The 15,402-nt window shown below is 44.3% G+C and overlaps 1 protein-coding gene across 1 annotated transcript; it reads right to left on the minus strand.

Annotated features, from left to right (window-relative positions):
• Positions 1 to 119: 119 nt before the first annotated feature.
• Positions 120 to 14,405, minus strand: bicdl1 (BICD family like cargo adaptor 1). Its single transcript, XM_034542076.1, has 11 exons — positions 14,013 to 14,405; positions 12,494 to 12,709; positions 6,591 to 6,707; positions 5,976 to 5,987; positions 4,715 to 4,861; positions 4,361 to 4,540; positions 4,034 to 4,252; positions 3,124 to 3,267; positions 2,780 to 2,910; positions 2,027 to 2,147; positions 120 to 396 (listed from the first exon to the last, which is right to left on the minus strand). The coding sequence occupies exons 1-11, from the start codon at positions 14,403 to 14,405 to the stop codon at positions 220 to 222; spliced, it is 1,857 nt and encodes a 618-aa protein (XP_034397967.1). The 3' UTR covers positions 120 to 219.
• Between the last annotated feature and the right edge of the window lie 997 nt (positions 14,406 to 15,402).

A 15,402-nucleotide genomic window follows, 5' to 3' on the forward strand; every position in this document is an offset into this window, starting at 1 on the left:
CATTTAATCAGCGAAGAGAATAAAAATGGGACAGATAAAGTGCAAAATGACCCCCCCCCCCCCCCCTCCTCCTCCTCCCCCTCCTCCCCAAACTTCAGTGTGTGCCACTGCCCGTCTTTGGCTGTGTTGTTACCCTTATACTGTGTCGTCACTCCCTCCTTCTCCCTCGCCTTGTCTGTCTCTGTCTGTCTGCTGTGCTCAGGACCGGTCCAATGGGGCTCAGTTCTTCTTGAAAAAAGAGAAAAGTCTCTTGTCCCGGTCGGAGATGCGGTGAGCTCGTCTGGAGGACTGACCGCCGTGTGCCCTGGACGACCCTGTCAGGGAGGGAGGGGCCGAGCGCCACTCGTCCTGGTACTTGTCCATCAACTGCTGGTCAATCACTCTGTGCATATCATCCTAAAGCCGTGGACAAAGAGGTGAATGAGAGAAAGGCAGGAGAGCAATGTCATGCCGAGAGGCTCAATGGTGGAGTGGTACAGGAAGTTCTGGGGTGATCGGACTCATTGATCAAATTACCTGTTAGACACCACAACCCCATTTCATCCGTGTCAGATCAATTAACACTACCTGGCCTTGATTTAAAAAACCTTTTATTTAGCAGCATGTGCAAAAAAGCCCAAAACTAAAACGATTAAAATCTAAGAAATATATGTATGATGTCACTTCCTACTGTGCCAAAGCCTGCTGTGTTTGGCACGAGGACACTTTGACTCATAGACTAAAGGATCAAACTTCCAACCAATTCCATTACATGAACACAAACCGGTCGAAGCCCAGTCAGCTTGGAGCTCTGAGGCCTGTCAGCTGCATGTGTTTGGTCATCTCTCACTTTCCAGCTAGTGACCCATTGAAATGAAGCAATATTTATTTGTGGCATAAATCAACCTGTTACAAAGAGTGAGCCAGAAAGTAATTTTTCCTCTCAGATTACTTCATTTGAATAGTTTTTAGAGGTACAAATTCAAAAGATAAGGAAAACATTAGAATAAAACAGTCTGAATATATATTTTGCTGAAATATAATTGTTCTTCTCTTTCCTATCCTGTTAATGATTACCGTTGACTCTGTGGAGGGGGAACCACTCTTCTAAATGTGTCCAAATCTTTTGATGTATTTAATGGATAGAAAAAGTAGCCATGCTGGTTGTTAGCGAGATAAAGCCTCTAGAGGGCTCTGACACGCTGCGAAACTATTGTTTGGAGACAACAACAAAAAAGGTACTTTTTATATTTTTTTAATATATTTTTATTAGTCACCTAATAACTAAACACAACTCTAGCTTTATGATCTACTTGATATACTGGAGTGTTTTTGGTGTCAACAAAAACAAACAGGTAAGGTGACCAGTGGGCCAATCTCCTAAAGACCTTCTAGGAGATACAGGTGTGTGGAGAGAGGTGCTGGTGGGTTTGGATGGTTCTCTGGGGGTGGTTAATGGTTTCAGATGGAAAGGGAGCTAGAATGGGCGTTTCTCCTGAGTCGGTTAACCATAGCATGGAATGGTTCAGCATGGCGTAGGCGGGTTAGTGCAGGGTGAAACGGCGAGATGGCGCATCTCGGGCTCACCTCTAAGGCAGGAGGGGGAGGGGTACCACAGAGGAAGAAAGGGTGGTACGGAAGCTGAGAAAGGCCACTAGATCAGAAACCACAAGAGCCAAACAGTAAAGAGCCCTGAGGAGGCAAACTGTGGGCAGGGAGAAGAGAGAGGAAAGAGCTGCTAGTTACAGATGAGGGAGGGGAGGGAGGGAACACACACATACAGAGACACACACTCCTGTGTCATCAGGCTACATATGTAATATGTTTCCTTATGGACACCCATCAAGGACAAGCAACTGGCATGCGCCTTCAGAAGTTAATTGAGTGGTTAAGTGTATGTGTTAAAATAGACTCACTAATCTCAAAACGATTCCATGAACTACATTTACAAAACAGCTTTATTTATGTGACAACATGGTGGTTCCAAAGTAATACAAAAGGACTACTAGGCTTTTCACTAATATACCGCTTGTGACGTTTGACCCACCTGCCAAGCCTCCAGCTGCTGCGACAGGTTGAGCTTCTGCTGGATGGCGTCCAGAAGCTGGCTATTCAGAGACATGATGTCTATTTTACACTTGGCCAGCTCCATCTCCACCGCTTTCTTCCTGCAGGACACACAGACAGAGCAACCGGTCACATCCTACGAGCACCAAGGCCCTTTAGAAACTAGCAAGGTGATGAATTTAGAATAACTCTGTCAAGGAATAGTTCAACATTGTGAACTACCAGCACCTCTACAGCCCACATGAACACATTATGGTTACATCTAAAACAACAACTTCATTTTCTGCTCCATTAGACATTGCACCACTATATATATATATATATATATATATATATATATATATATAGGGCAGGTTCCAGCGCTTCCAGTCTTTAATGCTAAGCTAAGGTAACCGGCTGCTGGCTGTAGCTTCATATTTCATGTGAAACAAAGAAGCATAATTCCATATCTACAATCTGTAATTTGTTTTATTTTTTATAATTTAGAGGATGTTTAGTTAGTTAGCTATCCATTTTGTTAATTCCACCATGTCCTCATGCTACACTGGTTGGCCTCTCCTAAGGCAACACACCTTTAAGGGATGTATCCATATCCCCTGATCTCAGCAAGGAGTTATTGAATACAATGTTAATATTACTAATGGCAACAATATCCAAACTATAAATGGAAGACCGAAGTTGCGATAAAATGGATCATCCTATAAACTGAACATTATATTGATGAGGAACCTACTTGGCTATGGCGTCATCTCTGTCTCTGATAGCAGTCTGCAGCTGCTCACTGGGTTCTCGGACTTCAGCCATCGTCCTCATCCGCTCGTTGTCCTCCCGGAGAGAACACATCTCTACGGAGAGCAGCGCCATCTGCAGGTCACACGGGAGCATGACACCAATGTGTTAGACGCAGGCTTCAGTTTCTGTAGTCCACGTTATCCCAAAGGGTTGCTCCTATGTGACTGATGTTTAATGGAGCTCCTTTAATAGCAGCTCCACTGACCCGTGTGGGTGGAGCTTAATTTGTGTAAATCATGTCAGACGGCACTTTAAACCCACAGGAGAGAGATATGTGTACAGTACCTGATTGTGCAGCTGCAGCGCGTCATCTCCATTGCTGCGTGTTTTGTCCTGCTCAGTTTCGTACAGCTCTCTGACTTCCCTCAGCTCCTCTCCCAGCTTCCTCACCTGCTCCTCCAGAGCCTCCTCATCACTGCGCCGCGAGCCCTTTGAAACACAACACACACTCACGTTACCTCTATATGGGCCACCCACAGGTTAATAATGAAAATAGGCCCGCCGAGATCCATCCTGTCAAAGTATTATTAGGTCAGCTGTCTTTAAAGCATCTTTGTTTCAACTTTCCAACATCACCAACTTTTGCAACAATGGGCATCTTATTTGGTAATAATTTATGTTACGGGTCCCAGAGGTTCCTAGTAACTTTCAAGAAAGGAATTGACATGCTTTAAAAACAAATATTTAATGAGTTTAGAAAAGTGATATTTAATGCCTCTTGTTGTTATTGTTGTTTGTTGTGCTAACATCAAGTGGGGTCAACCACACACACGTCTTTAATAGAGGTTTAAGCGTTCACTAAAGTTAAACTCCACACAATGCAAAATGTTTGATTTTCCCCTTCACTCGCAGAGAATCAAAATAAACAGGAGAAGAATATTCTCCAATGTTAATTTTGTGCATTTGTGACCATACTTATATATACTTATATATACTGAATATATGCAGCTATGTCATTTCCCACGGCGTGAAGGACCATTGCCTCTATTTTCAGTATCTTTAGTATTTTCAATACTAATTTACATAGGTTTAGGAAATTACTAGAGCTCTGCTATGAGGCATAACCTCCCGTTAAAACAAATATGTGGATGCAGGAGAGACAACGTGGCACGAGCACAGGTCCTGTGCAAGTCTTAGTCAATAACTGAGTATTTTCCTCATACGTGCAGCTGGTTGCCAGTGAGTTGTTCATTACCGTGGACTCGTTGCCATCCAGCAAATTCTGTGTGAGCCTCCGTAGCTCTAGCAGGCTGGTGTGGAGGCTCCCGGTAGGCACATCCTTGGCTGAGGACGTCTCTGAGGACTCGTCCATGGAAGAGTCAGTGGACAGCGCCGAATCCGTGACGTCGTTTCCCCGGAGATGAGAGCACAGCGAACGGACTTCACAGTAGGCCTCCCATAGCTGAAGACGCAGCTAAACGGACAAGCCGGGAGGGGGGAGTGTGTTTTTAAAAGCCCAGGAAAAGTACTTGACAGTGGTTTTAACGGTCTTTACAATCAAACACAGTCCCACTGTAACTACCTGCTCTCTCTCCTGCTCCTGCTCTTCCTGCTCCATGCTCTGTTCAATCTCACACAGCAGGCTGGACGGGTGCGGGGTGAGACTGTGGAGGCTGTGCTCCTCCGTCACCTCCTCCAGCCGAGCAGTCAGCTGCCTGTGGGACACCTGAACCTCCTGAAGCTCCAGCTGGCTCTGCCGTAACTGGACACAACAGAGGAGGGAAAAACTGTGACTGAGCAGTGCAGAGTATAAAGCAAACACCTGATAGGTCAGGTGACGACTTCAAGGACAGCGTTGTAGAAGGTAGTTTGCTGACAACATCTAGAGAGGTGGAATTCCTCTCTAGATTCGATCCCTAACATAGGTTTGTTGTACCTGTAGGTCTTTCTGGTGAGACTGCCTCTCCAGCACCAGCGTCCTCTCTCGGAGGTCGTCCACTGTGTTCTGCAGCAGCTCGTTCTCCTCCAGCATGGCGTGCACCCGACTCTCCAGCTCCATCTTCCGATCTGACAGCATCTTAATCTAACGTGTCAAACAGCATCGGTCAGTTACTGCGCCACGGGAACTAGGCATTCATTGGAAAACCAGAGGATTGTTTTTGATTTCCTGGTTGATAGCAAACAGATGGGCAGCTATGGATGTGATTAAAGGATAAATGTGGTTGTTTTCATGACTCTGAGGCAAGCTGGGCTCTTACACAAGATTAAAAAGTACTCCCACTGGCCTAAAGAATGTTTGTTGCGTATCATGGGCGTAGGCGTCAGTTGCCACCCTCATCTTCAGGAATGCCTTGGTGATATGTTAACGTCTCCACAAAGCTTGATATCAGCTTACTCCTCACCATACGTGTCTAACCTTCCTCATGAATTGTTTTCCCTCGTATCCGCCTGAGTAGCTTTCCCCATTAAACAAACGCCAGCTCTCGTTCATTTTTATCCCGCTTTTGACCTACTTCTGGCAACGAGCGCAGATGCTTACGTGTGGATCAGTTGTTTTTATTCCCATATGAGCATCCACATTGCCAGGTTCTGGGTATTTTTGGACTGCTATGGTCTCTTTCTTTACACAAATAGCGCAAAAATCTATTAGTCATCAGCACACGTCGTAGGCAAAGCCCTGGAAAAGTGGGAGCACCCAGACATTGCAGTATCTCAGCTAAATATAGAACGGTAGCCTTTTCTCCCAATTATAACGCAAGCTCTGCAGTCTGGGTGTTTTCTGTCTGGCTTTGAAGAGGAGCGACGGGGAAATCTGATTTGTTGTTATGATCTAACAATGTTGTTGTTCATGACTTATCTGGCTGATATCATACGTGACAGCTGACATCACAACACATCATGCGCCGATAACCAAGCATGTTGCTCATGCTCGAAGTCATGCGACAGGGATTGCCAAAGGATGTGGAAAAGTCAAATTTATTTTTAAAGTTGTAAAAGAGTCAAATATTTCATTCAGCATGAGATTAAATGATATACTCTTTGAAATAATAGTACTTTGTTCTCTCGTCAAATCATTCAATTAGCAGCAATGTCATTTTCAATTAAAAAATGAATAATGGTGCGATACTTGTTTTCTATTGTTTCACGAGACGTGACATGCAGCATGCAGTCTGACCGACAGTTCGGTAACCACTCACTTCTAGCCCTTGCTGCTCCGACCAAGAGGGAAGGAGGAATGGGAGGGGAGAGAGATAAAGATAAAGATTACAGAAAGAGAGGAAACCCTGAGTGGTGGAGGAAAGGTGAACACCATCTTCAGAAAAACAGAGGATTGGCTATAAGCAGTCTTTCTCTTTGGTGGAATTTTATTCCACTTATATCTTTTACCAGAAACTTCAACTTTGAAGCGAGGTTATGTAACTTTAGCTGAAGCGGGGATTGCACATTAATGGCACACTCAATCTTGAACTGTTTTGAAGACACCAGACTGAGCAGGTGGAATGGCACCAAAAAGCAGGGAACAGAAAACATGGTGTGGTACGATGCTTCTTGCTTTACCTTTTTAAATGATTAACTGTAATCAACAGAAAGTCAGTGACACATCAATATCTAAAGTGTTACATAGTCTCGCTTTAACTTCCCTCGGGATCTGCTGTCACCTTAAGCACTCTGGCTTCTTGCTGAGTACTAATAACTAAAATAACTAAAAAAACTAAAGTACCAAGCTGTAATTCTCTACAGTTGTTTTTTGTTGTTGTTGTGAAAAGTACAATTTAATAATTTGTACTCTATACAGGCGAGATGGTGCTCACCTCAGCCTGTAGAGTCTCTAGTCGAGTCGTGTGCTGGCTTGTAGACATACTCTTCTCCCTGAAGTCGTCCCGTAATGAATGGACCTGAGTGGACAGCTGCCTCTCCACCTCTGCAGCCTGGAAGGAGACAAACACAAAATAGAGTCAATATTTGCCATACATGTGTCCAACTCCACCGATTTAGCACCACGCTGGCGATGGGTTATCGAAATTGAACTTGACCCCCAACAGTTCAGTTAAAGTATTGTAGAGTCTTCTTTTTGACTCGCATGTGTTTTTCTTTTTTTCTTTTTTAAACTTGAAGTCCTCAGAGTCAACCGACACTGACTCGAGTGACATCACGTGAGGACATTTATCCGACTTCACACTTTATCCAATACTTATGCAGTCGACCTCTAAAATCACGTGATTTCACCTTTAAATCATCGTTCACGGTGACGTTGACATAACAGCACATTGTCATATTATGGTGTTATATTTACTGCTCAGTTTAATTAAAAAGAAATGGCATAGCCGCTCTTCTGTGTTCCTGTTATAGGATACTGAGGTGACTCATTGGAGTCTGATAGAAAGTGTAAACACACACACACACACACACACACACACCTATCTAAACCATGCACTGATGTTCTCCATGCACTCAGTGACATTTGTAAATCAGTTAGTTGTAAATCATCTCTCCACAATCGTGCATTTGATTGCTGTTCCTCTGAAAGGCCATTTTTACCAACGTCATCGCCCCTTGATGTACAAAACCTTGAACGTTCAGTATTTGTGCAATCCAGCCCAGCAGCAGACTTAGTGCATCCGTTGAGCTCATTGGACAGGTGGGATCAGGCCACACAGAGCTTGGCTGAGCTTCATTAGCATAGCGCTGCACTCAGGAAGCTTTAGTTCTCATGTCATCACTGCCATGGCAACAGCAAAATCTATAAAAACACTCACTTTTTACAGCTCACTCGAGAAACATATTGTAAATATGTCAAAGAAACACTGTACAAAAGGGAGCAATTGATCTGCGCACTGACTACAAATATGTTGTTATTGCTGTGGTAAGCAGTTCTGAGTAAAAATGTAGATGACTAATGTTTGTGTGAAGTCCAGCCCCTAGGTGGCACTACACACTGCTGCCTCCTCACAAGAAGCTCACAGAGAGATGTGAGGGAGCTCAACAGCTGCTGGTGGCGGTTGTAGTTGGTGTTCGTGTTCTGCGGCTCCCCTCTGAACTTACGAATAACACTGTGTGTGATTTCGAGGAACGCCAATAAAAATATGTATGCCAAAAGTTACAAATGTTCTCCTCACATATAATGGTTCAAATACAACAGTATAGGTTGTTCTTTTTTCCCCCCATTACAATGCAGGAATGAATCACCCACCTCCCAGGGTTCATTCCAGAAAAGAGTGGTATGCATCCCGAAGGTGCACAGCACCAAAGGCGTAGTATATTGACATAACATAATAACAAAACAACTTATTTTGTAAATGACCAAAATGATGGTGGTTGGATTATTTCCAACACTGTAAAAGTACATTTCTGAATCTCTGAATGAGCATTATAACTCTATTCTATTATTTTTCTGTGGTTTATGGAAATCATGGTTTCTTTAAATTGAAACTATTTCATGAAAAGCAATGAGGACAGATAAGCACAACGATATGAATAGAGCGACTAATCGTACAACACACCGAGAGACATCACCTTTGTCCTTGTCCTGGGATTGATTGTAGTCTGTTTCCTGTTTTATTTTGAAAGTTTACTCTCATCGTGTGTCATGTTGTATTTCACTTCCTGCCGCTCTCTTTTTCCCACCACACCTGTGTTTCCTGAGTTGATTAGTCTCTTGTGTTTTCTCCATTTGGATTGTCAGCTTGTTTCTGCCTTCGAGCTTTGCTCAGTGTCCTAGTTTGTGTTGGCTTTACTTCTATTATCTGCCTGTTTTTGGACTTGAGCTGTAAGTCATTTTTTGCACATCAACTCATTTAGATTCTGCCTGCTGCCTCTCCATCTTTTCATCTGCGTTTGGGTCTAAACTTGCTATTCACCGAACAGTGACTTTCAGTGTGCTTATCTGTCCTTATCTGTGCTTATCTGTCCGTTGTGCTCATGGTTTGTAAGGTTTGTAATTAGCAGGTTAATAGATGATACTTGCATGATATTTGATGAAGTCGGTAGAGCAGTATAATTTGCACATTATGCCTTTGAGAATTTATTGTGGTTGGTGTTTTTCAACTTAAAACTCCACCTAAACGAGTGACCTTTCTATGGAAAATCAACCACTGTGGACTTTGAAAAGGAAAAAGAGCTCTCAAATAGGAGTTGAGATGTCCAGTGCGTCGTCTGTTGCTCTGTCAGACATTCTTTTCCAGTTAAGCAGACATTGAAGCGGAAGAGCTCAAATAACTCGACAGTGATTAACTGTCTGATATGGTTGCCAGATGTGAGTTTCTATGTGACAGCTGCATGATCCTGTTCTGTCTGTGGGGAAACGGGTCACACTGGTTACGTGATATCTGACCGACTGGCCCAATACTGGCTGAGGGATTGTGGTCATCGCTGTGGTTTTTCACCATGAGCTCAGACTGCTTGATTTGCAGATACCCTCTTAATCTGCACATAAATTCCTCAGATCTCACAGGACAAACGGGGGCAAATCAGACTGCTGTGATAGAATCCAGGGCAGCAAAGTAGGGCTCAGCAGAGAGACACGTTTCTTTATAGCCTCTTAAATACTGTCCATTCACTTTCCAAGGGAGGACGGTAACTTGAAAAGTAGATACTGGTCCCGTCTGTGACATTTAGCAGATATGACTGCAGGTGTATCGCAGGTCTTTGGGGGCGCCACTTAGCATCATCTAGCTGTATCTGTGGAGTGCATTCCCATGGTAACACCACATGGAGTTGAATTTGCATGTCACTCTGGTTGTCATGGCAACCAGGGAGATGTGGGATTGTGGTCCCAATGCTTCTGGTATTTTCCTTCGTCACTTTCACAGAGCGCTGCCTTGTCTAGACTTATGGAGGATGGGCAACACCACGTTCAAACGGTTACATAATAGATACTGAGTGTCAATACGGGCCAATCAGAGAGCTGATCCTGAGAGCAACCGCTACCTCGGGCTGATGGGAGCCGGGCGCTATGAGCTCCGGTGACTAGATGTGAATGAAGCTGATGTCTGGACAGATGCCCAGGGACGTGTCCAACGCTGGCTAGCTGTTGTAAAAAGAGGGGTGTAACTGAGTCCTTTGCAATGTGTGATGTGGATACACTGTACGGATGAGGCCAGACTTTTTGCTTTTGTCATTCAAATAACATTACACCTTGACTCTTGGATTGTTGTCAATGAAAAGTCAAGAAAAATGTAATTACTCCTCCTCTGAAGCTTCAAATAAACAACTTTGAGTCACTGTAGGCCACTGTCATTAAGTAAATAGAGGTTGAGGGGATTAGAATTGACCATGGCCATAAAACATGCACACTTGTGAATCCCCCGCCTTTTCTGAGCGTGTGTGGTAATGTAATTAGAGAAAGGTTACCTTCCGGCTGGTTCACTCTGATCAGATTAGGCTTGAGGAGATTGACTGTTCTCACGCTGAAGATCCATATAGACCAGGACACACCTCCTAGGCTCTACTCCTGGATCTATTTTCTCTGGGTGTATTGAAATGAATGTATATTTTCATCACACGGTATTGGAAGATTCACTTACACATGCACACACCCCAAGAGGAATAGTTTGTGTCAGCACAGGTTCAAATGTGATGATTCAGAGACTACATTTCTAGATCTTCTTTGTGTGAATATCTGAGTTACCTGCTGTTATTAATTAAGTAGAGTATGGACTTGAGCTGTTTTGGTTCCTGCCTGAATGCATATGGCAAGGCTATTAGCACGGATTATAGCCTAATCCCCTCAGCGCGGTATTTTACCCCGGAGCTGACATCACTTCTTAAGGAGTGCCCTGCCTTCTCAAGGTCATCCCACTGCAGTCAATATAAGATTATGTTAAGAACTGATTCTTAAGTTTTTTTTATGAATATCATCCTTGGTTGAAATATTTGCTTCAGAACTCCCTGGCAATTACAAATATATGGAGGATAAAAACTTAAACTTAAAAAAACGCAAATGCTAAAATAAATATGCAAATAAATGAATAGTTGACTTTAAAAAGAATCAGAAATGAAATGCAAAAAAATGTATTCATGAAAACATCGACATCATTATAGACCGGCAAAGAGTTAAAACTACTGCGAGAAACGGGGAGGGCAGATGAAAATAGAAGGCCTCCAGAGTTTCCTCAGGATACTTTTACATTTCCCTCCATTCACTCAGAGCTGTAAACCGTTAACGTTACTTAGTCACAGCCCAGCGCTTAATAATGAGCACTGACGGAGAGAAGGAGAAGAAATGAATTGATAGAGTACGAAGGATAGAAGGAGAAAGAACGGGAGCACTGTAGCACTCATTTATTATATTACCCAGTAGGTCTCCCTCTGTCTTCCCAACTCACTGAATCATGGATCTGGATCGATGCAGTCAATTAAGTCTCGTAAATTTCTCTGAGTCACAAAGAGCCCCCCTCCCCCCAAAATCTCTCTATATTTACCACACCAAGGTTTAAAAAAAATAGATTGCAATTTAATTATGCTGAGTGCCTGCTCTTGCTTAGATCTATAGCGCCTGACCAGTCAAGAGCAGTCCTCGCCTTGATTTGCATTGCGATGATGGTGTTGGGGCACGATGCAGATTTAATCTGCTCGAGATGAGACGGAGAGCTGCTCTGCACAATAGAGAGCGGGGGGGGGGGTTAAAATCTCCAGCATAGAGCCTTCTGAACGGCGTGTGCCTGCAGCAGATCCCGTCTTCTCCCAGGAAGGAGCGCGTCGCCATAGACACAACTGCTGACGTGGTTATCAAAGCACCTGTACAGGCTTGCCAGCCGTTGTAGGCACAGCTCTGGGGCATCCTTAAACATAGCCTTGGTACACACTGCCGGCCTACCTGGCAGCTGACAACAATCATGCCTCTGTTTACATCCTTTACATTTTTATAATGTCCATGCAGGTGTTTTAAACTGCACCGTATATCCCACTGGCTAGGCAGCATGACGTAGTCCTGCTCCTGGAAAGCCAGCTCATCCCAGCGACTTGGAGTAGATGGAACAGACTGAGGAGCTCCTTCGCAGGGATTAATCAGATGTTGATGCACAAGCAAGCGCTCTCAGCTCCAGTAATCTGCATCCGCTGCCAATCTTTTCCCCTGACGTGTGAGCAGTGCATCGACAACAGTATAGCCTCAAGTTCTCATGCCAACCATAAGCACTGCTGTATGTATGGATGATTGAATCTATCTGTCCGTCAATCAATCTGAATATCAACATCTCATCTGATATTTTCTACTCCACCTGCCATAATAACTGCACTCAAATTACCTGCCAATATGCAGAGTGCTATTGCATAAGTGTGCAGTCCAATCATTCTAAATTATTCAACATAAGACCCAGAAGCTCCACTTTTATATTGATGAGTTAGCACAATTCAGGTGAAGTTAAGGAGAGACAGGCTGTAGGGAGGTGGATAACCCCGGAGGGATGATCACACTTCACTTGGCTGAGCGTCTTATGTCAGCCAGGCATAATGGAACTGGACTCAGTGGCCCTGAGGCCTATAGCCAGGCTGACCATGTACCACACACACACACACACACACACACACACACACACACACACACACACACACACACACACACACACACACACACACACACAGGGTTGAAGATTGTTTAAAGCAGTGTTAAGACCAGTGACTCAGAGATAAATCTTAAATGCAGATGTGCCCGGCCTGCCTGAAACAGTACTACTGAAGCACATGCTTACGTACACACATGGACAGTGCTTCTCACCCTACTGAGTTGCTCCAGCAATCTGTGGTTCTGTTCGGAAAGCTCGCTGATTCCCTTGGTCTTGTCTCTGTCAGTCTCCCTCAGCTGGACCTGATGGAGCTCCAGCTCACCCTGCAGCTGCTGGACGTCCGTCTCCAGCTCGGCCACGCGGCCTTCCCACTCCCCCTCTCGACTTTCCAGACGCCGACGCAACTCATGCTTCTCCTGCTCCAAGTGCTGCACGTGGACGGAAGGGGAGAGAGGGTCACATGGTTCAATCTTGATTTGATGCACAGTGTTTGCCCTCACTTTACACAATATAAGTTGCAATGGAATCTTGAGGGAGTGACAAAGTCAGAGACTTCACACAGATGCTGGTGGAAACATTTCATCTTACTGAAAGTAAAAACAAGTTTGAGATGCTAATTGTTATTGTACAACAATGAAGGCACAATCATGTTTGTTTGTTTTTCTTTCCAAGAGCTAAAATTGCCATTCCTAACTTTTTTTCTTCTTCCATACAAAAGACAGATTCCTTCCACTGTGGTACTGATGATGTCACTGTGCCATGACCATACATCTAACATAAAATGTTAAGAGTGAAGAAAGTTTGAATATTAATAAACCTAAAGTTTTGTTACAAAACAAGACTTAAAAAGTGCAAAGAAAGAGTCACAATAACCGCAGCTATGAGTGAATGAAATAAAAAGCACTTGTTTGATCTGGTGGAGGGATATAATATAGTTTAGTTAGTATTTAGATAATAGAGGTAGAGACATGTACAATGAGTGGTGGACGGATGCAGCGGCTGCCAGGGTCGGGATGGGGGTTGTTGCTCTGGTTAAGTCCAAGGCTGAAGCAGCTGGCATCTGTGTGGCCACTATGTTCATGTCGGTTATATGTCCGAACAAAAGGAGGGATCAAATAAAATCAAAACAACCTCACAAAACAACACCAAAGGCTGTTAGAAAAGGATACCAGGCACTGTGACAACCTCAATGAACAGAAGAGTTTGATATTAAGAGGCGGCTTATTTCTCTGAGTTGAGGATGAATATGGATCAAAGGGCTGAACAGATGTACAGTAGATACAGTTGGCCCTGGTCAGCCACAGGATTAGTCTTTGGGGGTTTTCTCAGGCCACGTGTTGGCTTGTGTGAAGGATTTTTTTTAAATAACAAGAACAAAAGCTCAACTGTACATCATTCATAAACAACTGCATGTAAAATCACTCGCAGACTATGCAACACCGTTTTTTGGGGGTGATCTGACAGAGACAGAGTAGTCTTTAGATCAGAATGAACATCAGGCTACAATTCATCATTTGAAACTATTTCCCCATAAAAAGATAATCGTGCTGGGTGAAACCCTCTTTCTTTGGCAGCATGAATGTGGAACTCTACAGGTAGCATTTGTTATGATCCTATTGAGTTTGTTTACAAGGTAAAGGCTCATTGATTTAAGGATTATGGCATTTTAAGAACAACCCAGAAAGAGGCTCAGGGCAGCATTCAAACTTATATTTGCTATGCTTAGTTTACCTCTAATTTCTCGTTGAGATCTTTGTGCATTTTCTCGTATTGCTTGGTCAAGTCTTGGTTTCTCTCCAGCAACGCTTTGCCAAGTTTAGCAGCTAAAACCAAGTCTTTTTCCTTTTGGCGGAAGAGCGACAGCAAGTCTGCGTTGTGCCCCATCGAGGGCGTCTCTAGTCCCGACAGCTCTTCCTCTTCGTCCCGCTCCCCAGTAAGCATGGCCAGTTCCTCCTCCAAGGCCATGCCGAGGCCTCCGGAGCCCGCGTGCCGCAGCGGCTGACCCTGAAAGCCGCCGGGCTCGTGAGCGGCGGCGCTGGACCGGGGCTCCATGCAGTCGCTGTCCAGCTCCAGTGGTGCTGAAACCACGGCAGACGTCTGCAGGTCGAGGCAGAAAGTGGACATCGCCACCCGGCGGAGGAGAAGCCAACGGATAACAGCCGACTGGTATCACTCCGGATGAACCCACCCTGCTCTGACAGGGTTGGGCTGACCGGCCCATTTTGGAGTCGACATTTCATCCATCATTCACGCAATTTCGAGCTGGATCCAGTTAGATTGTAAACTGCCGTCTCCCCAGTTTCCTCGCGTCGCTCTCTCTCCGAGTTAAGCTACAAGCCGCGAGCTCTGATTGAATCCCAGCAAACGCCGCCTCCTCTGCAAGCTCACTGACTGGCTGTTTGTTATTGGGCACAATTATTTTTGTTATCCCGGTATAAACCGCCTCGATGAGCTCTGCGCATCGGTCGGTCGATCAGGGTCCATCCCGTCTCGGGGTCCCGGGTCCCCCATACTGATTGGCCTGTTACACCGGAGTCATTTGCCAGCCAAACAGAGCGCGATCCCGATGCCTCCCCTACCGCTTTTTCCGTCTTGAATGCACGCCCCCGACACGGCGGCAGTGACGCCCGATGCAACCTGTTACAAACGGCCCAACCATTGGCTGAAAATGATAGCGCCATATTTCGGTGCTTCTCGCGCACATCTGTGACATCCAGTAAATGAGCACGTGAAGAGATATTGTGAGAACAGACTGTTGCCTAGAATTATGATCCAGCTGTCGTCAGAAATGGTAAAGCAAGAGCAATCCTTGAGGTTTGGACCCCCTGGATTTAAATGTATTAAAATATATTGTATTTTAATACATTACTAAAGTTACATTCAATATGAACCTGTTAGAGAAAAAACATTAAAAGGTGATTTGACACTTTTGTTTCCAGATGGTTATGTACTTTAACCGTCTATGGGTAATTTTCATAAACACATTAAGGTTTTCTATAAATTAGGTATTATTCTCAGTCTAGGCCGAAAACTGAGTGGTCATTCGGCAGTTGTTGCATTTTCACCACTTTCAATGTGAGCAAGTACGATGTGCTATCAGTTAACTATAAAACAGCTCATA

This window comes from Cyclopterus lumpus, chromosome 9 (genome assembly GCF_009769545.1).
Source record: "Cyclopterus lumpus isolate fCycLum1 chromosome 9, fCycLum1.pri, whole genome shotgun sequence".
NCBI lineage: Eukaryota > Metazoa > Chordata > Actinopteri > Perciformes > Cyclopteridae > Cyclopterus > Cyclopterus lumpus.